Source organism: Arachis ipaensis, chromosome B6, assembly GCF_059453495.1.
Source record: "Arachis ipaensis isolate K30076 ecotype BB chromosome B6, ASM5945349v1, whole genome shotgun sequence".
In the NCBI taxonomy this organism is placed as follows: domain Eukaryota; kingdom Viridiplantae; phylum Streptophyta; class Magnoliopsida; order Fabales; family Fabaceae; genus Arachis; species Arachis ipaensis.
In genome coordinates, this window is record NC_142441.1 from 8387490 (window position 1) to 8414597 (window position 27108).

The window sequence follows — 27108 nt, forward strand, 5'->3', positions numbered from 1 at the left end:
GCGTTACTGATGAAGCGACGTCGTAGCAGTGAGAACAAAAGAGCACTGTAATTTAAGATCCTGAGCGTCGATTTCGAGAAATAGTAGTAAATACGGAGGGTGGAGATTATGACGGATTTGGATAACAGAATAACAGAGAGGAAGGTAGAGATGAATTGAAAAGAAAGCAATGGCTGTAATTGGAGTTGGTGTGCAGCAACAGTTTTTGTGTTCCTCTGAATCAAAGTGGAGCATTCCAACTACGCCATGCAATCCCCTTACCAGCTCCATTCTCATACGCCCATTCAAAAAGATTCAATTTTCAGTCATTTCATGCTCTTCTTCTTCTTCCTCACCACCGTCACAGGCCGCAGAAGCTGAAACTCAAACTGCTGAATCTTCCGTCAATTTAGGTCTTCAGCTCTTCTCCAAAGGAAGGGTATTTTATCGTGGACTTCCTCCTTAATCCCCTTCGTTGTTGATTTATTTATTTTCCTCTGGTTCTCCAAGTATTTGGTACCCAAAGTTCACTTCTTTTTCTTGGGACTCCTTAGGTTAAGGATGCTTTAGCCCAGTTTGAAACAGCGCTTACCTTGAATCCCAATCCTGTGGAGGCCCAAGCTGCTTTCTACAACAAAGCTTGCTGCCATGCATACAGGTTAATTGCTTGTGCATTCCATTTTGTGTGTATTGTAGTAGCTCTTGTAAATTCAGATTTAACTCACTGCATGAATTATTGAATTGTGAGGTAGTAAGGCATTAATCTACTATTCAATAGTTTTCACAGTTTCTGGCAACCGAACATGTTGGTATCTCTAAAGTGACTAATTTATCCAGTTCCTAGCACTTTCTGTTATATTTATTCAATGATATGGAAAAATTCAATTGATTTACATAGGGGCAGTGGTTAGGGTATAGTTCTGTTCTATATTTATGATGCTGTCACTGTTGAAGTTGGGAGATTAACTTTACTTTTAATGGTTGTTGTTTGGTTACAAAGAGGGGAAGGAAAGAAAGCTGCAGATAGTCTCCGTACTGCTTTGAGGGAATACAACCTAAAATTTGGTACAATTCTCAATGATCCAGACTTGGCCTCTTTTAGAGCTTTGCCTGAGTTCAAAGAACTACAAGAAGAGGTTTCTTAATTAGTTCTCAACAACTTTACAATGCCAGGTTGCAAAATTTTGAAAGGAATTTATGACCTTCACTCTTGTTGCCATGCAACCAGGCCAGGATAGGTGGGGAAGATATTGGCAACAGTTTTCGGAGAGATCTAAAACTTATTAGTGAAGTTCAGGCACCGTTTCGTGGGGTTAGGAGGTTTTTTTATGTGGCATTCACAGCAGCTGCAGGAATATCATTGTTCTTCACTCTACCCAGGCTAATCCGTGCAATTCAAGGTGGTGATGGTGCTCCTGATCTACTGGAAACTGCAGGGAATGCTGCCATTAACATTGGAGGTGAATATAGAACTACTTAACTTTGTTAAAAATACTGAAAATAAATGTTCAATTTGGGATAGTTAAATTGTTAGTTCACGCTTTTGTAAGTCCTATTTTTTTAACTTAAAAAAATTGTGACTGCATTGTGCAAGTGCATTTTACCTTCATTTAATGACTGAGCACCAGAATCAGCAATGTGCAGGCATTGTTGCTTTTGTGGCATTATTTTTTTGGGACAATAAAAAGGAGGAGGAGCAGATTGAACAAATATCTCGAGATGAGACACTATCAAGGCTGCCTTTGCGCTTAACAACTAATCGTGTAGTTGAACTTGTTCAGCTACGGGACACAGTTAGGCCGGTGAGTATCTGTGTTCAATCTCATTTCAAAACACACACACTTTTTATCTGTTTGATATTTTTCCCCTTCCTTTTAACATAAAGTCTATGCTTTAACTGAAGCTTGGGTTGTAGGTTATATTAGCTGGGAAAAAAGAAACAGTATCTTTGGCTTTGCAAAGAGCAGAACGATTTCGCACTGAGCTCGTTAGACGTGGTGTCCTGTTAGTTCCTGTCATATGGGGAGAAGGTAGGGAAACCAAAACAAAAACAAAAATTGAGAAGAAAGGTTTTGGTCGTCCACAAAAGGCTGCTGAAGCTCTTCCGTCCATTGGGGTAAGATTCACATCACCTTTGCCTTCACGGATCTTTCTCTTCATCTAAAAGTATTGTTTGATGGCAATAACCCATAAAGCTATGTTAGGAAGATTTTGATAAGCGAACACAGTCCATAGCTTCAAAATCGAAGTTGAAAGCAGAAATCAGGTTCAAGGCTGAAGTTGTATCGCAAGCAGAATGGGAACAGTAATATTCTCTTATCTTTACCAGCTTTTGTAATAAATTTTCTCCATTTATTTTGGGAGGAAAAAGAGTAGTTGCTAATAGGTGCATGATAACTTATGTAGGTGGATAAGAGATCAGCAGAAATCTGAAGGAGTTACTGTTGGCGAAGACGTGTACATAATAATGCGCTTAGATGGGAGGATTCGAAGATCGGGGAAAGTAAGTGCCATTTCAGAGAAAACTTCATTTGCTTTCCCTTACTTGATGATGTGATATTTATTAACTTGCCAAATGTCAACAAAACTATGAGCATCATAAATTCATAATATGACTTTAGTCAAAAGCAGGTTTTACACAAGCATAAGATGCATGAGAGGAATCACATTTGTAAAATACTGTAAGAATCAGTCCATTGTTTTGGATTTGTTTCATTCTGTGATGGCTTGTTTGAAAAGCTTGATGATCATTAAGAAATGGTTGTAATACTGGTTTCAATTCTTTTGTCATCTTAGTTGCAGCAATCACGAAATTTATCATTTGACTAGCTAGAAGAATTGCATTAAGGGTTATTATTATTTTTTATTTTTTCCCTGATTGAATATAGCATATACTCCTTTTAATGCTATGCCACTATCAGTTACATACCAACAAAATTTCTACTGAATTTGCAGGGAATGCCTGACTGGCAGCAAATTGTGAAGGAGCTACCAGAAATGGAAGCATTTTTAAGCAAGCTGGAAAGATGAGAAATTTTACATGGCATACTTTTGTTACAGAATTTCTAGAGTGCAAGTATTTATTTATGTCTCACAGAAATATTTATGTGTACATCATTCCTTAACGATCATTACTGACAGTTGCAAAGTGTTACAACTGAGACTTGTTATGAATGGAAAAATAAAAACTGTACCTTGGCAACAAACTTAATTTGTACTTAACCCAAGTCTATTTTTGTGCTACATAAATTCTTGGTTATAATCATCACCTAGCAGTTTGGTCTCTATATAGATCCATAATCAAAGGTTAATGGGTGCATAATCATCCATTATGCAATGGATATGGCCTATGGGATGAATAATGTGTAAGCCAGTACAATATTCTATTATCATGCTTATAAATAATATAACTCTGGCCATTCTTTATCTTTTTCTTTTACTATTTTTTTCACTTTTCTTATTTGAGATAAGACTATAATGGCAACGATTTCTTAAGAAGGTTTATAATTTTCCCAGTCCAACTGTTAACTGTTAATAGTTTTAGTGTTAAGCTAATCACATTCTAGAACTGATAATGGTGGCCACTGGCCAGTTTTTGCATGTTACAAAATTATTTAAGCAAGTAGACACATCATTAACCATTGAATCAAATATTCTTTGGTCACACTTGTGTATGATTAATCCTTTTAATTGTTTACTTATAATTTCGTGGGTATATTGAAGCCATAAGTGCAGTATCAATGAAGGAACTTGAAAAAAGGCTTCCACTCTCCAGGATCAGTTTCTCATTGATACTTATCCAACCGAATTTTGCGGTTAAAAGATTTGTGGTCGCCTCACGTGGCAAATCTGATTTCAAAGCCAACATTCATTTTGTTTGAATTAGAATTCTGCGTGATTCACACACAGGCCGAATAGATTATTAGCGTTTAAGTAGTTAATGGTTTGAATTGAGAGCAAGAAAATGAAGTTAATGCTTTGAATGTAAACCCCGTATCATCGATTCTCCCTAACTCATTGTTTATATCGTTTTCTTGGTAGGTTTTGAAGGCTATCCATTTTATCGTCTACCCAACTTTCTTCACTGCAATTGGAACACATTTGAACTTGAACATTACAATACCTTGTAAGCTATGATACTGATAGGTTCTTGTTTTTCTTTTAGGTGGTTGTTGTCTGTTGAAATTTTGTGTATCTTCTAATCCGCTATGAATCAGAACTCCATTCAAGGGTCTGCGCCGACCAATGAATTGCTGCATAGTGCATACACAAGGCGTAATTCGAATCCCAAATACTTGTTTAAACGGACGAGTAAGCTGACCAACGGACGAGTAAGCTGACCACTTGAACTCATGCTGATTTTGTTACCATATTATTATTAGTAACTCTAAGGTTGAGAAAATAAACCAAAGAGTTATATATATAATATATATATATATATATATATATATATATATATATATATATTTTAAATCCATTAATATATATAAAATTGTCCATGTTTATCAAATTGAAATGCTTATTAAACAAGTTAAGTTCCCACTCACACTCTCCAAGTAAGAAACTTGTATAAAATGGAAACAACATAGAAAGTTGAGAGAAGAATAATAGCACCATATTTGTAACTGTAAGCATAAGCAATGGCAAGTGCCTTTGTCCTCCTAACCTTGTTTATGTTCACGGTAGTGATGTCCATGTCTCTGCCTAAGGCAACCGCCGTAGGCGACCATCGCCTAAGGCTGGTGGCAATGAGAGCAAGAAGTTGCCAAGGCTCCATAGAAGAGTGCATGGAAGAGGGTGAGTTGGTGGGGATGGAGTCTTCGCACAGGCGCATTCTAGCAACGTCGCAGTACATAAGCTATCAAGCGCTGCAGCGGAACACGGTACCATGCTCTCAAAGAGGTGCTTCCTACTACAACTGCAAGCCAGGTGCAGAGGCTAATCCTTATACCCGTGGTTGCACCACCATCACTCGTTGCCGCAATAGTTAGCACCAATTTCTTGCATCTTCTTATGGACTCACCATCAAGTTTCTTATGTTATTCCTATATGTACTTATCATTATCAGGCTTGTTCTGTTTTATTATGTTTGTGCTTTTTCATTTGATAAAATTTCCACCGGAGATTTCCATGGAAACATGAATGATATATCTACATATAATATTTTTGCTTTCCTGATTTAACAATTTTATATAATGAGTTTAATCGTAAAAATCTATATTGTTTTAAATGCAGAATTGCAAATCTCAAAATCTATATTTATTTATGCATGTACATGCATCTAAGCAAGCATAGGGAAGTGCAAGTCAAAAATAGTCAAATGAAATGAGTTAGATAGTAGTACTTAACACTTATTTTTGTTACCTCTGTCAATGATCTTACTTTCCTTGCTGCTTCTTCAAAGCCCACGTGCGGATAATACTATTTTTCACACACGTATCTAACTCAACTCTTCTATCATTGCTTGCTGTTCGGAAGAAAACAAGACAAACAGAAAAGGTGTTGAAATTAATCACTAGTAACATGTTTATTTGGGTTAAGACCTTTTTCCATGCTACTAATATTTTTCAATGATTTCGTTGGAATGCGAGTCTAAAGCCACCGCTGATAACTTGATATATATATGGGATTAAGTAGATGTGAAATTGGATAGCGCACCAAGATTCATTCTTCTTTCCCAGGAAACATATGGGAGATGCTATGGTTCCTAATATTCTATTAAGGCCCAAGATTCCCCAACATGGATAATGGATTGCTCCCCAAACTTTAGACTTTAGATAACCACAAGAAATATATCTTACATTACAGCACAGTACAGTGAAATCGAATACAAATTCTACTCTATCATTTGTATATTGAAGGATGGATTTGTCATTATAATCTAGAAATTACAATGAAAAACAAATAATAGAGAGTATTATAAATTTATAATTAAAAAAAGTGAACATTCCATCTCTAATTTATTTCATCTTCCACTCCATTCCATTCCATTCATTTCTCATTCTATTGTAACCCATTTTGCCAATGAAAACAAGGTTTGATTAAATCTGAAAACTGATACGTAGAGATTATGCAGGGCAGGTGCGAAGGATAGCAAAGTAAACACAATATTCGCAATGTAAATCAATAGGTAATAATATCTTCATCAAATAACACATGATCATATCCCATGTCGAAATGGCAAACAATTAGTCATCAGTACTCTATTTTTTCCGAAAAAAGAACAGTACGATATTTTGTTTAGCTACAAAGGAGAAAGTGCACTCATAGGTACATAGCAAATATATGAATTCTGAACCACTGATAAACACAGAACCAACAGTACCAAAATCCTGATGTATACGACACGAATATAAGGCAGTTGAAACATGAAAATGACACTTAAGCTGAACCCTCCTCTTTGGAATCTTCTGGTTTGGTACCTCCTGCAGGCGAGTTCTCCACTCCCATCTCTGCCCTTAGGTCATTGATGCTTTGCTCCAACTCATTTATACGGTTTCCCATCTCATCAAGTGCAATGAAGTCAAGGAAATCAACTATTTCAGCAACTCAAGTTGAACAAATCAACAATACCCATGTAAGAATTGGTATCAGTTTCCACCTGTGCCAACATGACACTGCAGATACAGAAGTACAAAACCTTACAATGCATTGGGGAACAATTTGCATATGCACAACCACGGTAAGGATGTATTTTCTTTAAAGGGAAAACGACCCCTAAGATTTAACTATGCATGGAAATAATTAATTATTCATTCAGCTATGCATGCATAGTTGCATACCAACATGTCTGTTTTTTCTAACCTATTCTGTAATATGGGTGTTTGCAGACTTGATGCTGAGATGCAAATAATAACTCAATTTTTCAAAGCACAAAATGTTCAATTATTTAAACACACAAGAGCCAAATTTAAAAGGATATTCTTTGTGACGATGGAGTCAGACATTGTCTGGAATCTATTTTGCTGCAAACAAAATTCTTATTAGCAAAAGTGAAATATATTGAAATTCAGCAAATCAGCAATGCAGCTCTTATATACATCTCACCATCTGCTGAAGAAGATTTTGCACCTGGAAAAAGATAGAGGGAAAGACATTGGTCAAAACTAATTGACATTCAAGAGAATGACAGCAGCAATTTAACTCATTAAACTATAATCCCATCCCAAACGTTACAATCTAGGACAATACTCTACACATTTCCACTCTCATAATGGAACATGGCACACTAGCCAGCATAGGTAAATGTAAGTAGCAGAAGGCAATAATGAAAACCAAATATTAAAAATAAGTAGCTCAAGATGTAAAATAGTAAGCTAAAATGTTCTCAAATGCTATTATAATGTAAAGCCACTCTCATCATGAACATTGGGATGCAGAGGATAACTCATAATCAAAAATCAATAAATAATTTACTAAAATGTGAGAACATGCAATAGCTGAGCAAAACCATTAATTCTTGATAGAGAAAAAGCTTAACAACTTACAAAAACTGTCATATCAGCAGTGCTTTGCTTTGGGTCTTCCGAATCTTGTCCGTCCTGCAATTACAAAACGTCACAAAGCCAATCTAAACAGAACGAAGGCAACAATGCAAAATCTAGGTATTGAAAACCTTAAAACATGAAATGAATCTAAAATAGGTAGCATCAACGGAAACACAATCAAAGAGGATTCTCAATCATGCGACGTCCAATTTGGGGGGTAAATCCGTGGTTCGGTAAACGTAGGAAAAGGATTCTGAATTGAAGAGGCATAATTAAGAGGCACATTGATGGGCGCTTTAGGGAATCGAGTTTCAGAAACCCTAATAGGGTCGAAAATTGAAATTAAGATCCGCAAATGAGAAAGGATGATGAAAATGAAAGGAAAAGAAGAAGAGAGAGAGAGAGACTAACCATGATGATGATGAACGCAGCAGCTCCACCTACAAAACGACGACTCTTTCTTTTCCAATTTTTTGAAACCAAAATAAAATTGCGATTGCAATCCACTCTCACGAACTCACTCCTCTGTATTTTTAGGTCCGTTGGGTTCGATGTGTTCCTCTGCAATTACAATATTGACCTTTCATTGGTTTGGCTTCTTTACTTTACATGTGTAAATTAACTGAAATAATAATAATAATAATAATAATAATAATAATAATATAGAGTTAGAGATCAAACTCTATTTATGAAAAAAATGATAAATAAAATAAATACTGTGTTGCATCTGTAGGTGTATGATCTTTCAAATTTTCAAATGAAGTATCGATGGGTATTCTCGTCATTTGACATGGGCAAAATTGAAGAGCATTGAGCGGCATTCCGTTCAATTTTATTCTTTTATTTATTTTTTCATATTCAAATTTGAATAGCTCATGTCATGGCACTATGGCAGTGCTGACTGCTGTTGATTAATGGTTAATTATGCCATTTTACAATTTCTGCACTTCATTTTTTTGTAGTTACAAAAAAAAAAATACACTTCTTTTTGTAGGTTTATTATGTCACATGGTTGCATGGTCGATCAATATAATCAGGGAAAGAAACAAACACATTAGATAGAGGAGAATAAGATTGTCCCTTACGATGCACTTCTACCATATAAGTATATTTATAATTTATTTTATTATTTCTAAAACTTAAAGCTAAAATAATTTACTGAAAGCACATTACTATTAAGTATTATCAACTAATATCAGATTCGTTATTGTATATATTTAATAAATGAAACAAACGGGTTAACAAGCAAGTGCTATTAATCCAGTAGTTAAAATACTACTCTTTATTTTTTGGGTTCTGATGGCAACACTCCTTTTAAGACATGCAAGTATGCAACACAAACCATCACTAAATATCCGTGCAAAACTTCTTACAGTAAGTTACAAGGTAAAGAAAACAAAAAGCAGAAAACTTGTCAAAATGTGACAGTCAAGATCTAAAGCGATTGTCATTCCTATGTTGCCTGAAGATACAACACAAAAATTTACATCAAAGAGGAAACTCATTTATCCAATTCATCCGTTGATGAACCTTTGAACTATTTGTGTTTGCGAGAGGAAGGTTTATCTTGTGCATAAGGATGCTCCGGTGGAGCAGACCACAAACCCCACAGAATAACTAAGTGAAGCCACAAAAGCAGAGCTGACGAGAGATTATTCGAAGGGAAGATATTCCAGCAGACCTCCACTCCGACGAATAAAATCAAGCTGATCGATAATACAGATATATGGATCTTTAATGGAAAGAGAAAAGGCCATGAAAATTGAAAGTAAAGCAAGGAACGTGGATTAACCTACCGCAGCAAGGTTGGGTATTGTGTTCTCCACAACAAGTAAGGTAAGCTATAGAAGTACCTGTACAATAGCCAAATTACAAGATTTAGTCCCATTGCACTTGTTACTTTCTTAAAATGCAACAGAATAAGTAGCTGGCAATAGAGTTGGTTTACACAACTGCACAGAGGCATAGTTAAACCAAGAAACTTATTCATCTAACGATAGTAATAGCAATAATTACAAATCCCAGCAGACTTACCACGAATAGAACTGATAATGCAATGACCGAGCACATACAATGCCAATGAAATTCCCAACAAACATAGTTGTCACAATATCTGATTAAAAGGCAAGATTCAGTATAACTTGTCACAAAAAGTGGAAGTACTATTATCCACTTAAATCCTGAATGAAAATTTTTACTCACGTTCTTTAGTGAGGATCTTGATGCTTGATGAACTACTCTTGCCAAACTTTGGAGAAGCAGAGGAAAAGAAAAGTGCAAACCTCAGCTTCATAGAGACAATTCTGGAATGCAGAAAGTTGAGAAGCCCTCCTTCATGTCTGTGAGCAATTAAATAAGTAAACATAAAAAATCCAGCTGCACAATATCTCAATCAAGTGTACAGCAGAATCCTACATATCACTATCATGACAAAAACGTTCATAATGCAAGTCAATGGATGATCATTATTAAATCGTTATCATGTTCAAGCTATCTGTTGCATCAAGACTTCTGGTCAATCATATTAATTTGATTATAATAATTAAGAAAACTTTTGCAACAATCCTTTCGGGATAGAATTTAAGGAAAAAAAAATAAATAAACATTTTTACCTACTTGCACCATCTATAATGCGCAAACAAAGCAAGTAATATGAGGTGAGCAGCCAACAAAAAGATTGCAAATCCCTTGGACACAAATACTGGTTCAGGGATGAATTTGAAGTTGACAGACCTGATGACATATAAGTAAATAATATTAATATATCAGAACACATAATAGAAACTATTAAAAAGATTAGAGAGAGAGAGAGAGGGGGGGGGGGGGAGAGGCATCAAATTCAAAATACAAACTAAGAGCACAAGTACCAGAAATGGATGAAGATACGGCCAAGATTGAAGGCTCTTGATATGTATGCAACCGGGTGTGAAACTAGGAAAGGAAGCCCCAATAATATCTGTAGGAGTATTTTACCGTAGAGTAGTTAATCAATGACAGCAAACCTGGCCAGTGCTTACTCTTGAGAACAAATCATTCTTGAAGCCTAATATGACCAACTCACCTAACAATGTGGAAAGAATATTTAAGAAATACACCAAGAATTGGTCATCACGATATTTGATCACATTGTAAAGCATTTTGAATAAAGTGACAAGAATATCATGAAAAAGGGTTAACATTTAACAACTGTTTTCAAGGAAACAGGTATGGACCTGAACCAGTGCTGCACCAGCTAATGCCCAAAACACCCCAATGATATCCATAGACTGCAAATATTTGGAGTAAAGGAGATTATATGAGCGCATTTGGGACAATTTCAAGCAGATAATAAATACAACATGCTCAACTGTCAATATTATCTGTACCTTTAGCATGAGGAGTAGTAAAGGTGGAGCATAAAGAAGCACATTCATCTTTACCGAAACAGCAACACTAACAAATAATTAGAGAAGTCTTGTAAACACTTTGACCTTATAGAAAGATGATTTTAGAGAGAGAGCACAATTACCTGAACACAATCAAACCTAGATTCCACCTTCTGTGCATGAGTAAGAGTAATGCAGCATGAAGAAACATCATGGCCACACAATCATTGAAGAGACGAAGCACAAAGATAGAATGCACTCTTTTGGATAGAGAAAGTAAACAAAGGGCCCACCATGGAAGCTGTCAAAGAATGTCAAAACAGTGTGAATCAAGACCAATAACAAATCAGAAGGTAAGGGTTGGAGAAAGATCAGAAATTAAGATCCTTAGGGCTCCAAAATGTGTTTCTTGTTTCTTTGTGGTACGTATGACTTATACAATTAGTTGAATGAAGGCCGTGTGAAAAAGAGTATGAAGAAGCACATCCGAACAGGCATAATGGAGGTTCCCTTACCACATCAGTCTTCACATAGATTAAGAGAATGATTGCCAGATTAATGATATACAAGATTCCAAACAAAATCTGCAGTAACAGAAAGAGAAACAAGCAATAAGCCACAATATCAAGTATTATTACTCCCATGAATTCACCAGTCATTGAACCATACTGAGTACTCTTCAATTGTGAATATTTTCAATAAAACATCACACCACATGACTAGTATATTAGTATTATAAATAGAGTGCTGTATCAGCAAAGGCAATTCCAAATTTCAACTAAATATAAGTTACAATAATCCTTGAAATGAAATGAATGAATGAGAAAGATAGTGACCTGAGCAGGGTAAACTTGTCCAGCAGTAAGATACTGAAATGCAGAATAAATGTAAAGGAAGCCAGCAGGGTAAACAAGAGGGCCAGTGTCACCTTTCAGGTTTCCGTAATCTCTCTCCCCTTCCAGAAACCCGGTCACCTGTGACATATAAGCATCCCAATCTATCTTCGTATCTGAAATAATCAAAATTCAACAACAAAGATCAAATCGGGAACCGTTTCATCATTTTGTTTTGAATTCTGGTTTTGGTTCAAACTTACAGGGGACGAATGCGATTATGAGAGCGACGAGGACGGCATCGGCGAAGAGAAGAGAAGCTGCGAAGGGTATTTTGGGGTTTTGGAGAAAAGTTATGGGTTTTGATCTGTTTCTGGGCGGTGGTGCGGAGCGCGTCACCGATTGAACAGCCATGGTTTCTGTGCTCTTCAGTTTTCTTCCTCCTCCTATTTCCATTTCCCACCACTCCGTCTCCGATCATCAACAAACGGAAACGATTTCGGACTTTCTGTCATCGATTTTTGCATGCTACTTTTTGGTCAACAAAACAATCTGGGTCGAAGGTTGAAAGGCCCACCTTCAGTATAACTCTCACTTTGGTCTTAACAACTCTCAAGTCTTAACTATTGCAGAGGCCCGGTACAGTGGTGCACCTTAACAGAAACAAATTTTATTGCATATAAAAAAAAATTATTAAGATGAATATTATAATATCATAATTTATTATTTTTTTAACCACTTAGTCATTAATATTTAAAAATAAAAATTAAAAATATATTATTAAATTTATAAATTAAAAAAATTAAATTAATAATAAAAAAATATAATAAAAATAATAAATTTTGATAATTTTTTAATATTTTCTTTTATTATTTTAATTAAAAAAATATTATAATTAATTTAGATTAATCTAATTATTTATTTATTAATTTGTTCAAACAAGTGTTACAAATTTAAATTTCACCTTTTGCATGCAATATCACATTGGCTATCAACATATTCTTAAATTGAATTCTAGTCTTTTGACGAATTAATTATTAATAACATTTTAAACAAAATAAAAAATATCATTAGAAAAAAGTAATTTTTTATTATTTTATTTAGTAATAAACTAAATATAAGATAAAATAAATAACTATTATATAAAATAAATTAAAATATAAAATATAAATTAAAAATAATTTAAATAATATATATATTTATGACATGATAACTAATTTAATAATTATTTATATATATTATTTTATAAAATAAATTATAAAAAAATTAATTTAAGATTAAAATTAGATTAACTTAATTTAATTACAAAAGATGACTCAAAAAATGTTTTATATTTATATTTTTAAAAGTCTTCTCTCTAGAAAAGAGATTTGTAATACTAAACATGACTTATAGCATGATGATCCAAAAAATTACCGTCACTAATATGTGAAAACGAGCATGAGAATAGAAGAATTAAATAAAATAAGTGATTTGCTTGCATCTTCGGTCAGTGTTTATATTGAATTTAGGGTTAAAAAGGATATAGTTTAATTAAGTTTTAAACAAATAAAAAAAAATAAAATCTGATTTGAGTAGTAAAGAAGACTAAAGACTCGAGACGCAGTCTCCACCAGATCCTCTCTTTATCGGGACTAATAGCAAATATCTATAAAAGATGCTCCTATAAAACGCAGAAAACCTCTTTTTTTTATTTTAAATATTTTTTAATAATTAAAATTTAATATATATAATTATTTAAATTATGTTATTTTTGTCAAAATTAGATCAGATAAATTAATTTAACCAAAAAATAGTAAATTAAATTTTAAATTTATCTAAATTAATATTATTTTTTATAAAAAATAAATACAATACTCTTATTATATAAAATAATTAAAATACTCTTATTATATAAAATAATTAAAATATTCTTATTATATATATTAATTTTAAAAATTTTAAATTCTAACTCCTTTATTCTCTATCATTATAGGATTAAAATTTAAAATTTTTAATATATATATATATAATAGAAATATTTTAACTGTGTTTTATAACAGAAATATTATAGTAATTTTTTATAAAAAATATTTAATTTATACCGATTTAAAAATTTAATTTATTAATTTTTTATTAAACTAATTTGTTCAGTCTAATTTTAATAAAAATAATACAATTTAATTAATTATATGTATTAAATTTTAATTTTTAAAAAATATCTTTAAAAAAAAAATTTTAACATCTTTATTTAAGTAGCTCCTATCTATAAAACTCTATTGCAATGTGACAAATTTCTAAAACTCTATTGCAATGTGACAAATTGAAATAGGGTTTGTTGATAATAAAGCAAGAAGTAAATTAATCTAAAGGGATAATATGAATATATGACGGTGTTTGATGTTTAGTCGGCAAACGCAATCGACTCATCATACAACAGGTGTTGGTTTCTACTTTTTTTTTTAATCAAGGATAATCGATAATATTACGTCGGCACCATGTGTCGCTGTCACAAACTTCCACATCACGGGCATGCAAGAACACGCGGCATGGTTCCCATTGAAGCCATTGTTCTATGGCTTCCACCCACCAGAGAATTCCACGCTTCACCTTATAACCAAAACCAATCGCTCGCCTTTCCCATATTCCTTCATTTCTTTCAAGCTCCTCTTCTTCTTCTTCTTCTTCCTCCATTACCATGGCTTCCCAAGAACTCAAACACCGGGTCACACACGATGCAGACACCAAAGCAGGAGGAGGAACAACAACAACAACAACAACCAGACGGGACAAGAAAATGGCGATGGCCAAACGCGGTCTTAGGTCACTCCTGATTGCCGTTATTCTCCCCTTGTCGCTGACGCTCTTCTCCGCATACATATCGAGCTCCATGTCACGTGCCAACCACCACATGGATCACAAGACTCCCTTCTGGTTCCCGCCCTCGTGGGCCCTACACCTAACTTTACCCGCTTCGGGCTTCCTGATGGGCCTCTCGGCCTGGATGGTTTGGGCCGAAGGAGGATTCCATAGGTACCCCGTAGCTGTGGTGCTCTACGTGGCTCAGCTCCTCTTAACGGTTCTGTGGGACCCGCTTGTGTTCGGTGCAGGTGCTTCGAGGGTGGGCATGGTGCTGTGCCTGGGTCTGTTTGGGTGCCTGTATGGGTGCATGCGTGTGTTTAAGCAGGTCAACCATGTTGCTGCTGATTTGATAAAGCCTTGTTTGGCTTGGACCGCTTTTCTCTCCATTGTAAATCTTAAGCTCCTTTCTGCCTAATCATACTTTTAATTAGAGATTAACCAGATCAATTACGTTTTCTTAATTAGATACCTTCATACAAACACCCTCTTGTAAATATTAAATAATATTATATTCCCTGTGCTTTTTTGGTGTTCTGCTGTGTTTCCTTTGTAAGTTTTGTGTGTGTGTAAATCTAAATATATATATGCTTAAAGTTGTCTTATTATGAGGTAAGAACTACTAATATTGTGTTTTAAATCGTTATTGAATGTTTAGATCTGCGTTTGTAATTTTCTCTTTGTGATTTGATTTGAATAAAACAAAATCTATGCCCTGAATGAATGAAACCCTTTTGTTGGTAAAGACTTGTGGTTCGTTTAATTTGTGTTTGTAGAACAAAATTAAGAAAAAGTATAGGTAACAACTAAGATTTTTGAATAATGTGTAAGATTTTTGAATAATGTGTAAATAATAATGTGTAAATAATTTGAATTAATAGTTTTTGAATAATGTGTAAATAATAATGTAAATAATAATGTGTAAATAATTTGAATTAATAGTTTTTGAATAATGTGTAAATAATAATGTGTAAACAATTTGAATTAATAGAGTTAAAAGACTAAATTTAATTAGTAATATTAAATTAGAGTGTAGTGTATTTTTATTTGATTGGTGATTTTTATATTGTTCAAAATTTTTATTGTTTTCTAGCACTTTTCTAAAATTAATTACACCTGATTTAATTCAACTGGAAATTTGCAATATGCACTTAGAGCATTTTCAATACATATTTTATTTTATTTTATTTCAAATTTTATAAGAACATTTGTGGTAAACAATAATTTAAAACTAAAAGTGCAATTTGTTTTTCTAAGTATTAATTCATATAAAAATTTATATTATTTTTAATTATTTTATCTATAATATCTATATAATTGTACGAATAATAAAATTTTATTGATTCTTTTATTGAATTGATAGTGTATTTTTTAAAATGATACTGGTTTTCTTTCCTAAATTAATTTTAATATAAATTTTATTTTAAATTAATTTATTTTTTGAAAGGATTATTGATACTCTCAAAATATTTGATGATTTAATAATCAAATCATTTTTGTCTTTTTGAATGATTTTTTGAATGATTTTTTTAATCAAATTGGTTCCTAAATAATTTTTTTTAAATCACGTTTATCTCTGTTAATTTTTTGATACTACTGCTAATGGTTTGTTGACCTGAAATGTAAAGTGATAGCACAGCATAATAAACGACGTCGTTCGTTTTACACCTAAAACAGTGAAGTTTTTCCTCACTCTCAGTTTCTGCTTCCCTAACCCATGGTCACGATTTCCCTAACCCATGGTCACGAAGGTGAAGAAGATCGCGATATCATTCGAAGACGAAGAAGATTGCAATATCATCTGCAACCAATAGTCGTAGAGCATTGGTAGTGTGTTCGTTCTGAAGCTTGAAATGTGCTAGATCAATAATACAACAAGCGCTTTCTAACTTCCATTAATCCTGTTCTGGTTCTTATGAAAACTTTCTAATATGATAAACTAAGAGTTTTCATCGATACTTAGTCAAATACAGCAATGAATCGTAAAATTAATGATGCTAACAACAAGAATTCTGTTTTATTAATTGGGAAATTGTCTTTCTCTTCTCTTGATTTATCAATGGAAAGTGGATATATGCATGAGGAAGTGGGGTTAGGCTTAATGGACAAAAGAGAACAACACAAGCAATGATAATAAATTTGGCTTTTCGAATTGGTCACACCACCCCCTTGAGTAACTTCAAGCAGTCAACCACCGAACCTGGTGGTCCACTAGCTGAAGTTCTAATGCCAAGCAGTCATTTCAATCAATGATGGTGCCGCTACCACTTTCAATTCGAATCCGTCGTTTTCGGCCAGGACAATAGTATCATCTCCATCTGGGGTATTTCACAAGACACTTGCTTCATCGTTCTTTCTTCTTTGCATGGAGGAGCTCGAAGCATAGCTACTATGTGAGTGCGACAGTAGAAGTGAAGCGGAGAAGGGGGGCCAACTTCGAAGGTTGCACCGGCGGCAACAGCGGAGTCATCGGCAGCAGAAGCGGAAGCAACAGAAGCGTCCACGATGGCAGCAAAGGCGTCAGCAGCAGCAGCGCGAGCAGAGGCGTCGGTAGTGGGAGCAGAGGCATGGGTGGAGGCAACGGAGGTAGAGTCGTCGGCGATGATACGACCGACCGTAACGGAGGCAGTGGCGGCAGAGCCGTTGCCAGGGAGGATGGAAGATTCGTACAGTGTTCCACCATGAAGAAGCAGGAGAATACGATCAGTGAGGGAGTTCTAGTAGGGAACCGGGTCGGGTACTGGTTAGGGTTCATTTTTTCGGATGTGGGCCTGCCTTGGTTCCAAGCTTAACAAAAAAAAAATGTACGTCATTTTCTGTTAGTGCCATCAACAAAAAAAAAATAACAGAAAGATTAATGTGATCAGGTTGTTTGTTTTTCAAAGACAAATTTGATTAATTTATTCTTTTAGAGATGAGAATAGAGATCGAAGTATCTTTAAAAGAACCATTTTGACTATTAAATCAATGTTTCATTGCAATCACCAAAAAAAAAAAAATCAATGTTTCATTGCAAATATTCTTACTATCATAACTCAAGTAGTTTTTATGACTAAGAAATACTATAAGGCCACTGTTATTGTTTTTAGCCAATAGTCTAGTCCTTAATTAATTTTTAGATGGTCAAAATTTTTTTTTTACCAAAGATAGGAGACTCGAACCCGTAATCTCTTAATTGAGTATAGAGAGACTATGCCATTTGAGCTATAACTCATTGGCGGTAAAAAATATTTTAATATTTAAAAAAATTAACTTTTAATATTTAAAAATATAGTGTTAGATAGTCAAAAATAATAAAGGTTGATTTTTTTATATTTTTCTCATATTCATAGCATGCATGGAAAATGAGATTTCAGAAAGAATAAAAGTTGATTGAAAAAAATGTATATTAAGTTTTGTATTTTCATTTTTTCAAGTTATCCGAATAACTAGAATAATACATGAAAAAAATAAATAATAATTTAATTATAAGATAATATAGTGTAGAAAAAAATGCTTTCTCTGAATGCAGCAACAATTAGTCCTGAATCTAAAAAAAGATCACCAGAAGAGGAGGATCAGGTAGAAAAGAGCACAAAAAAGTAAAAATAAATGACAAAGAGCTATCAAAACACATTATGGAGGTTACCCAAGAAGAAGAGACACCAGAATTTGCTATGGAGGAATAAAAAAATACACCTATGGAAGGGATACATGTTGATAATATTGCAACAACCAGCAATAAATCTTTTTATAAGGATAGACTTATGAGTGATGGTTTGGATAAGCTGAACCCATATGAAATTGTAGAGATAGTCACTGAAGATTACATCTCCGATGAAGAGCCCATGGAGCATATGGAGAGCCAACAGACTCCTTTCACTCACAACCCCGTTATAGATGTCTCTCTAGAAGAATATGATGAATGGTGTAGGCCATGGAAACAAGCACTCATCATCAAACCTCTAGGAAAGAATCTCAATCTTCAAACAATGGAGAGATGGATAAATAGGAGATGGACAAAGAAAGAAGCAGTTCGAGTAGTGGATCTTGTGGGGGGTTACTACCTAGTTCGTTTCTTGAGCCAGGAGGACTATTCTCATGCCTTATTCGAGGGTCTCTGGATGATTGCTGATCACTACCTTTTGGTGCAAAGATGGAGACCCCTGTTTATTCCCCCAGGAATGCGAGGTCCATAAAGTGGCAGTTTGGGTAAGAATACCTAATCTTCCAGCAAAATTGTATAATAGGTATTTTCTATGGAAAGTAGGAAAAATGCTTGGAACAATGTTAAAAGTGGATAAACATACATCTATACATTCAAGGGGTAAATTTGCTCGTATTTGCGTGGAAATTGATCTGAGAAAAAAATTGGTGCCAACATTCACAGCTTTGGGGAAAGAATTCGGGCTTGAATACGAAGGTCTTCACCAAATCTGCTTCAAATGTGGAAGATATGGACACAAGAGTGATGGATGTCCTGAAACAGCGAAGAATACTACGGAAAACAACCAGAATCAGGCAGCAACGACACATCAGAATGGCCGAAACACCAACAGTGCAGCCGCAGCACTGAACCAGACAACTCAGGAAGACCAGGGTAACCAAATCAGGAAAGATATTAATGTTACGGATCTTCAGGGATTAACAGAATCAGAGGGTAGTATTACTAATAATAGTAACAAACAACAATCAGGAGCCAAAATTCCAGGAATAAAATATGATATTTATGAGGAAAGTCCTTATGGACCGTGGATGGTTGTCAAAAAGCCTCCAAGAAGATACAAACAAGGATCAGAAAATATAAATGGAGAGAATAAAAAATGTAACTTTAATACCAGATTTGACGCTTTACAGGGAGTGGAGGAAGATCAGGCAAGAGAAGAAAGTAAAGGAAACATCAATCAGGCAAGTCAAAAGAGTAGAATACAGAAGAAAGAGAAATTTTCTAAAGCAAATCAGTCTCATGATAGGCTGGACACAAAAAATTAAAGCAAAAAAGGAGCACCAAAATCAAACCCCCCAAACAAGAACACAAAAGGAAAGGGCCCAGAAAATCCCAAAAAATAGAACCAGGATAATCTGAATCCATGGAGCAATAATCAAAACAAACAGAAAGCTATCATTATTGTGGAAGACAGCCAACACTCACACGAGATCAACAAAAAAGATCAAGAACAAAGACATTAGGAATACTGGAGGCAGTTCAATAGAATGGCCAAAGAAGTCTACCTAAGCCACGAAGAAGGAAACTATATTCCTACTAATGGTTCTAGCAACGCAATATCAGATGTTCTTATCACGAAAATCATGGGTGGAGGAACTTCAACACAAGGCAACGAATATTACAAGAATAAACCGCCAGAAGATGAGGACATAAGCAGTGAAGCTAATAGAATGGCTATGGATATGTATAAAATTGAAGAATCTGCTATTAATGGAAATGCAGCTGGAATGGCTGAGGAACCAAAGGACATGGAAGCCTAGACTGAACTTCTCTGAACCAGGGAGTTTTGGTTTTCTATATCCCCATGACTTTAATTTTTTCTTGTTTTATTGTTATCCATGAATATTTTAATTTGGAATTGTCGAGGAGCCTCGGCTAAAGGCTTCAAATCTATTGTTAATGACCTTAGGATCAGATATAAAACTGATTTCAGTGTTTTGTTGGAAACCCATATCTCAGGTCCGAAAGCTGAATCGATTATTAGGAAATTGGGGTTTGACGCTTGGTGCGTTAGTGATGCAGAAGGATATTCTGGGGGTATTTGGTGTCTCTGAAAATAAAATTCTTGAAATATTAAGCCGCTGTTCATTCATAGGCAATTTATTCACCTTGAAGTCCAGTGGCAAAATAGCGATCCTTGGTTCTATACAGCGGTTAATGGAAGTCCAAGGGTGGGGGAACGGAACGAGCTTTGGACCAAGTTAAAAGATATTGCCACTAATTTAAGTGGTCCTTGGTGCCTAGGAGGGGACTTCAACTCTATTATCTCCCTAAATGACATAGGAGGATCCTCTAACCTATCTCTCGACACTGATAAATTTAACGATTGTTTAATTTATTGTGATCTTAAAGATTTAGGCTTTATTGGACCCCCTTTCACTTGGCAAAGGGGTAACACAAAGAGAAGACTTGACCGTTTCTTAAGTAATGTTAAGTTTTCTGATGTTTTTCTAGATGTGGGTGTTAAGCACTTACCCAAGCTGAAGTCAGATCATTTGCCCATTTTGTTGGATTTTCGTTTGGCCTATAAGGATAAAGGACCTAAACCTTTCAAATTCCTTGCTCCTTGGGTTCTACATGAAGACTACAACAATTTGGTTAAAAACGGCTAGTTGGAAGAAAACGACTTCTTACATAATATAACAGGTTTCATTGAGAAGGCAAAGATATGGAACAAAGAGGTTTTTGGAAACATTTTTAAGAAAAAACAACGCATCCTATTAAGTCTGGAAGGCATCAACAATAAGCATTCTTTTAATCACAATCCCTTTTTGGATAAACTACAAAAAGAATTGTGGAAGGAGTATGAGCTCATAGCAATTCAGGAGGAAACATATTGGCAGCAAATATCTAGATGTGACACCATTCTCTTCGGGGACAAGAACTCAAAATACTTTTACTTAAAAGCTAATGGGAGGAAGAAGAGAAATAGAATAACCGCGCTTAAAAGTGAAAAAGGAGATTGGGTGGAAGATGCAGAAACGTTAAAAAATTGGGGTGTCAATTTCTTTAAGACTCTTTATTGCTCTGATTTTGTCTCTAATCCTTTTGGTATCTCTAACCAGTTTTCCAGATTGCATGACAGAGATTATAAAGAAATTGCAAGAAAGGTGACAAATGAGGAAATTAAGAATACTGTCTTCTCTATGGGAAGCTGGAAGGCACTCGGAAGTGACGGTCTCCCAGCAAAATTTTAACAACAAGCATGGGATGTGGTGGCTACCTCTCTCACAGCATGGGTGAAGGGAGTGTTTAGTGAACCAAACAATATTGCAGAAGTTAACAAAACTCTAATTGCCTTAATTTCTAAGATTTCTTCACTGAAAAATTTTGGGCATTTTAGGCCAATTAGTCTTTGTAACGTCTGTTATAAGTTTGTAACTAAAATTATTGCTTCAAGACTAAAAAAGTTTATGCCCACACTTATCTCTAACACCCAATCTAGTTTTGTGCCTGGCAGGATGAGCGCAAATAATATTTTAGTCGCCCAAGAGGTGGTTCATACTATGAGAAACAAAAAGCATGGGAAGGGTTTTATGGCTATAAAAATTGACTTCGAAAAAGCCTATGATAGGCTAAACTGGTCGTTCATAATGGACACTCTTAAGGACGCTGGTATACCGGACAACATCATTAAAGTTGTCAGCTACTGTATATCAACGACTTCCATGAATATTTTTTGGAATGGCTCTCCTTCAGAGACCTTCAGGCCTACCAGAGGAATACGACAGGGAGACCCCTTATCCCCTTATATTTTTGTTCTTTGTATTGAACGTTTATCTCACTTGATAAATAAATTAATTCATGACAAAAAAATGGGAACCTATCATGCTTTCAAGGGGTGGACCTAAAATTTCTCATCTCTGTTTTGCAGATGACCTAGTACTTTTTGCTAAAGCGGATATGAAGCAAGTCCGGATCATCAAGAATGCTCTTTTCCTTTTTTACGGTTGCTCGGTTCAAAAGGTCAATCTTGGGAAGTCATGTGTGTTCTTCTCTAGCAACGTCAACCATAACACTAGACATCACTTGAGTCGGGAGCTAGGAATCAACCTCACAGTCAACTTGGAAAAGTATTTGGGAGTCCCACTCATTCACGAACGGTGTAACAAACAACACTTTCAGTTTATTATTGACAAGATGCAAAACAAGATGTCTAGCTGGAACAGAAAGACTCTCTCTTTAGCAGGAAGATATACGCTCGTACAATCGGTTCTTGCAACGATTCCAAGCTATTGCATGCAGACCATGAAGATCTCAACAGCAGTGTGTCAAAAAATTGACAAGATTTGAAGAGATTTTCTATGGGGAAGCGGTGAAGGGGAAAGAAAAATTCACTTGCTAAATTGGGATAGTATATGCAAACCCAAAGAGAAAGGCGGGTTGGGTTTGAGGAAGGCTCAGGATTCAAATTCACTCTTTCTCATGAAACTCGCCTTGAGTCTAATTCACGATAGAGATAAGCTTTGGGTGAAAGTCATGAGAGCCAAATATGACTACGGTGAAGATATCTTACCAAAGATTCAGCATAGATCAAGTAACTCAAATGCCTGGCTCAGAATTAACAAGGTCTGGGAGAAGTTCAAAACCAATCTCATCTGGAGACTAGGAGATGGGAATAAAGCCCTTTTTTGGAAGGAGCAATGGATCCCTGGGTTTACTAATTTGAAAGAGGTTGCCTTAACTAATCTGGAAGAGGACAAACTCAATGAAAATGTTGTAGACTATGTCAACAAAAATGGAGACTGGGATTGGAAAGTGCTAAATCGTGTTCTACCCGAGGAAGTCATAGATATTCTACATACAATCAAAGCTCCTAATTCACAAATCGGGGAAGACTCCATCAGTTGGATGTCCTGCCCAAATGGTGTGTTTTTTATAAAATTAGCCTATGAAACTTTTTATATTGAAGATGGAGAGGAGCATTATCTATACAAACAGATTTGGAAAGCCAAATAACCACAAAGACTTAGATCTTTTTGCTGGCTACTCACTCATGAGGCATTGTTGACAAATCATAAAAGAAGAAGGAGAGGACTTACCGAAGATGGTAACTGCCCAAGATGCCAAGGAGAAGAAGAGACTTTGCTCCATACACTGCGTGATTGCCCTTTTATCTGCACTGTTTGGAACAGCATTGTCAATAGTAGTTTACAACAAGAATTTTTTAGCCTTTCCTATTCAGAATGGCTTAAAAATAACTTGGGTAAATATACTCCACCCTATAATGGTACTCCGTGGACCATCACTTTCATGACAACCTGCAACTTAGCTTGGCAATGCAGGAATGAATTAGTGTTTAGCAACCTAATTACCCAAAATAATCAGATGCATCACAAGATTCGAAACTTGGCAGAGAACTACAACCACATTCTAGATATCACAGAACAGAGTAGAAGAGCACTTCGTCTTACCAGAACAGTATAGATTGGGTGGAAGCCGCCGGAAAGAGGATGGGCCAAGCTTAACGTCGATGGTTCTGTGTTTTAACCTGATAGCAAAGGAGCAAGCAGAGTCATAATCAGAGATTCCAGAGGACGATTCATCACTGGTTTCAGTATGAACATTGGAAAATGTACAATTACTATAGCTGAGCTTTGGGGTTTCTTTATATGAATGAAATTAGCAGTAGATTTGCATATCCCCTACCTAGAAGTTGAATCTGACTCGAGCTGTGCTATTAATCTCATCCGAAGTACCACGGCGGAGACCCACGTTGGAGCTTCCCTGGCGAGGTCGATCAAGGAGCTGCTGACAAAACCACAGAAGGTGGTGATTCGGCACATCTTCAGAGAGGCGAATCAATGTGCCGATGCTTTAGCCAAATATGGGCAAAGAATGGGGAGAGGGGTCACCTTGTTCGAAGAAGTTCCAGCTATGATAGTTCTTTTGATGGAAGCTGATGAGCGTGGAGTGGAGTTCTGCAGAACCACTCCTGTTTAGTGCGTTTTCTGTTCTTGGGCTTTAAGCCCTGTTTAAGATAAAAAAAAAAGAATAATACATGAAAAGGTATTAACGTAAAGAAAATATAGGGAACTAATTATACCATTAACTATTTGAACAATTTATTAAAAGAATAAGAGTTTGAATTTGAAAAAATAGAATTTTAAATAATTATACTTAGCGTCACTAAATTAGGATTAGCGAAACGTAATTTTTTATTAGCAATCATCACGTAATCGCTTTATCAACGTGGAACCCCTTTATCGCATGGAATTCTCTCTCATCACGTAGTTGGTATCTCGTCTTCAATTGTCCGTTGTGCTATTGTTGTGTGCTCTGCCATTACTTCTCTATGCGTCATGCTGCACCGACCTGCATCGAATAAAAGAAACATCCTAAATTTAAAAAAATAACCATATAAAATTTAATAAAAGAAACATCCTACAGTTATTTTCTGAGGATATTCGTTGCAATCGACAACAAGGGATTTTTTGTCAACCTTTCACGGCAAACGAATCGCGTGGGAAGGGATTGGGTAAGGGCTGATCGACGGCGTAATTGGACCGACATAGTGGGTGCCATTCGGAAATCCCTTCGTAGCGTTGTGAACGTTGTCTTTGACAGCTCCTTGCTGAGACGGATGAGTTACGACACCGGTTCAATGACAAGTTTGGGCGATGCGATAACGTGAAGGAGGATCGGTTGGTTTCCTTTGCGGGATTGTGGGCGTCATTGTCATTATGAGAAGACCGGGGGTTGTTGCTACGACGAGTGGATGATCGGCACTAATTGTGGCGGCAGCACGACGATGTGACTGGAGCGGGAGATGAAGACGACAAGGTAAGCGTCGTGAGTGGAAGTGGGAGGGGAAGGTGGGGTGTGCGATTTTTTTTTTACAGTAAGTAATAGTGAAAAATCAAAATAAAGTGAATATTCTTAGGTGAATTGAGAAGGGGGTTTGAATCAATTCAATCACTTTTAGATTATTTAAACAACTTATGCAGAACTCAAAATTCAGGAGATAATTTAAAAAAAGTATCCTGATTAAAACAGCAGAACGAAAACAGTTTTAATAAAGGAATTGAAGAAGAAAGAGAACACCACGATATATCCTGATTCGGCAACAAAGTATAATGTAACTTACATCCAGTCTTCACCATAATAATGGAAGAATTGTCACTATAATCAAAACAGATAATAATCACCAATTCTAAGAGACTCACACTCTTGTAACACCCTAAACTAACTTAAGCTTAGTTCAATATCTAGATGCTAACCCAACCTAGTTAATGAAAACCAAGTGTACTCAACCAAACACACTTTCTATCACAACTCTCAAATAAAATAGAATATATGATTTTTATGTGAACAGTGGCTTTACCTTTTGTTTCTTTCAATAAACTCTTAATTTTAGACACAATAAATAAAGAACACACTCAAAATACAATGACTAAAATCTGATTTTTCTCAATATGATCTCCATGAAAAAGGTTGTTTCCATCCTCGATAAATTCTCTATATATAGGACTTGTTATTCTTTATAAATGGTATGGAACCAAATCCCCATGACACAAGCTAGCTGACTAGCCGTTGCATGATTTAGGCTTCATGGCCGTTGGTTCTTGATGAGAAAAACTTTCCTTCTTTGTTTCATCATACACAAAGAAAGTGCAGCGGCTTCCTTAATTTGATTATGAGTTTTGGGGTCTTGAATGTTATATGATAGTGTAAGATCCTTCCAATTATAACTTGATTCTTTCTTAATGAAATCTTTATTAATATGCATTTTCTTGCTTCCTTGGTAAAATAAATTGATTCCTACCTTACTTATTATAATGGTTAGTTACAGAGTTTGTTTGGGTGAGTTTTTAAAAAAATATCTTTTTTTAAGTAATTCTTTTTTAAAGATCTATGATTTTTCAAAGCCAACATCTTTGTTAGATAAATATCCAAGACCAGATTTATCAAATGGGAGTTTTGATTTTGAAGATGATGACATAATTTTAACAATTAGTTTCTTAAAAATTGCATCATTTTTTGTTATATAATCCAAATCAGATTTTTCCAAATAATGGTATTTGATTAGCAAGTAATTTGTCCAAGTTGCTTGAATTATGTGCAAATTTTGCTAAATTATTTCATTCAATCTTTCATTTTTAGCAACAAATTCTTGAGAAGGATCAACAATGTGCTTTCTCTTGTACTTTTCAATTTCAGATTTTAAAAATCTATTTTCTTCAGTAAGATAAAAAAATTTCTTTCAAAAAATCATTTTCAACCTTCAAAACTTCATTTTTAGATTTATATTTATTGTATTTATTTAGCAATTTTTTAAAATAGTGAGTGAGATCATCAACAGTAATATGTAATTCTTCAAGAGATAAGTCATAGTAATATATCTTTTCTAGTTGATCTTCACCAGCCATAAAATAGACTTGAGCTTCATATTCGTAGTCCTCTTCCTCGTCCGAATCATTTTCTAGATCCTTCCAAAAAGTCATGAGCACTTTCTTCTTTTCTTTTTTAGCATTCACCTCTTTCTTGAGCTTTGAACAGTTGAACTTGAAGTGTCATGTCTCCTTGCAATTATGACAGATTACTTTGTTCAAATCCTTCTTGTACTCCTTTGAACTTAAGCCTTTGTTTCTCATCATCCTCGTTAGGCTCCTAGCAAAAAATACAAATTTATCATCCAAAAAATTGTCACTTGAATCACTCTCCACATACTCAACTTTTGATTTTAGGGACACTCCTTTTTTCTTAGTGTTTTGGCTTGTGTATGTGGTTTCATATGCTAGAAATTTTCCTCTCAACTTATTATAAGTTAATGGACTTAGGTTGTTGCTCTCGGTTAGTACAGTAGCTTTAGTTTTTCACTCTTTTGTAAGGCTTTTAAGGACCTTTCTCACTAGAGTTTATTCAGTGTGGGTCATGCCCATAGCATCTAGGCTATTTAT

At 35.1% G+C, this 27108-nt stretch overlaps 5 protein-coding genes across 7 annotated transcripts; 3 read left to right on the top strand and 2 right to left on the bottom strand.

Annotated features, from left to right (window-relative positions):
- The first annotated feature begins 107 nt into the window (after positions 1-107).
- On the top strand, positions 108-3185 carry LPA1 (tetratricopeptide repeat (TPR)-containing protein). Of its 2 annotated transcripts, none has more exons than XR_001621536.3 (9): positions 108-418; positions 534-637; positions 980-1115; positions 1208-1439; positions 1624-1781; positions 1895-2095; positions 2188-2284; positions 2386-2482; positions 2935-3185. XR_001621536.3 is itself a non-coding variant. In XM_016349694.3 (9 exons), the coding sequence occupies exons 1-9, from the start codon at positions 170-172 to the stop codon at positions 3007-3009; spliced, it is 1353 nt and encodes a 450-aa protein (XP_016205180.1). In that variant the 5' UTR covers positions 110-169; the 3' UTR covers positions 3010-3185. The 2 variants fall into 2 exon arrangements, 1 of the variants encoding a protein (XP_016205180.1); XM_016349694.3 differs by having other exon boundaries at positions 110-418; positions 2184-2284.
- An 817-nt stretch (positions 3186-4002) lies between these two features.
- Positions 4003-5157, top strand: RALF1 (rapid alkalinization factor 1). Of its 2 annotated transcripts, XM_088489688.1 has the most exons (3): positions 4003-4105; positions 4197-4310; positions 4666-5157. In XM_088489688.1, coding segments are annotated over exons 2-3 (306 nt in total). In that variant the 5' UTR covers positions 4003-4105; positions 4197-4309; the 3' UTR covers positions 4971-5157. The 2 variants fall into 2 exon arrangements, with proteins under 2 accessions (XP_088345814.1, XP_088345813.1); XM_088489687.1 differs by lacking the exons at positions 4003-4105; positions 4197-4310 and having other exon boundaries at positions 4554-5157.
- Positions 5158-6100: 943 nt separating this feature from the next.
- On the bottom strand, positions 6101-8041 carry HSBP (heat shock factor binding protein). The gene is made up of 5 exons (XM_016349699.3): positions 7878-8041; positions 7467-7520; positions 7027-7050; positions 6902-6944; positions 6101-6491 (listed from the first exon to the last, which is right to left on the bottom strand). The coding sequence occupies exons 1-5, from the start codon at positions 7878-7880 to the stop codon at positions 6361-6363; spliced, it is 255 nt and encodes an 84-aa protein (XP_016205185.3). The 5' UTR covers positions 7881-8041; the 3' UTR covers positions 6101-6360.
- Positions 8042-8794: 753 nt separating this feature from the next.
- On the bottom strand, positions 8795-12329 carry ALG3 (asparagine-linked glycosylation 3). Its single transcript, XM_016349696.3, has 12 exons — positions 11928-12329; positions 11668-11840; positions 11347-11415; positions 10975-11132; positions 10832-10898; positions 10679-10732; positions 10334-10422; positions 10083-10199; positions 9669-9805; positions 9501-9579; positions 9263-9319; positions 8795-9172 (listed from the first exon to the last, which is right to left on the bottom strand). Exons 1-12 carry the CDS (start codon positions 12118-12120, stop codon positions 9004-9006), a joined length of 1362 nt encoding a protein of 453 aa, XP_016205182.1. The 5' UTR covers positions 12121-12329; the 3' UTR covers positions 8795-9003.
- Positions 12330-14223: 1894 nt separating this feature from the next.
- Positions 14224-15142, top strand: TSPO (TSPO(outer membrane tryptophan-rich sensory protein)-like protein). The gene has a single exon (XM_016349698.3). It carries the CDS (start codon positions 14342-14344, stop codon positions 14918-14920), a length of 579 nt encoding a protein of 192 aa, XP_016205184.1. The 5' UTR covers positions 14224-14341; the 3' UTR covers positions 14921-15142.
- The last annotated feature ends 11966 nt before the right edge of the window (positions 15143-27108 follow it).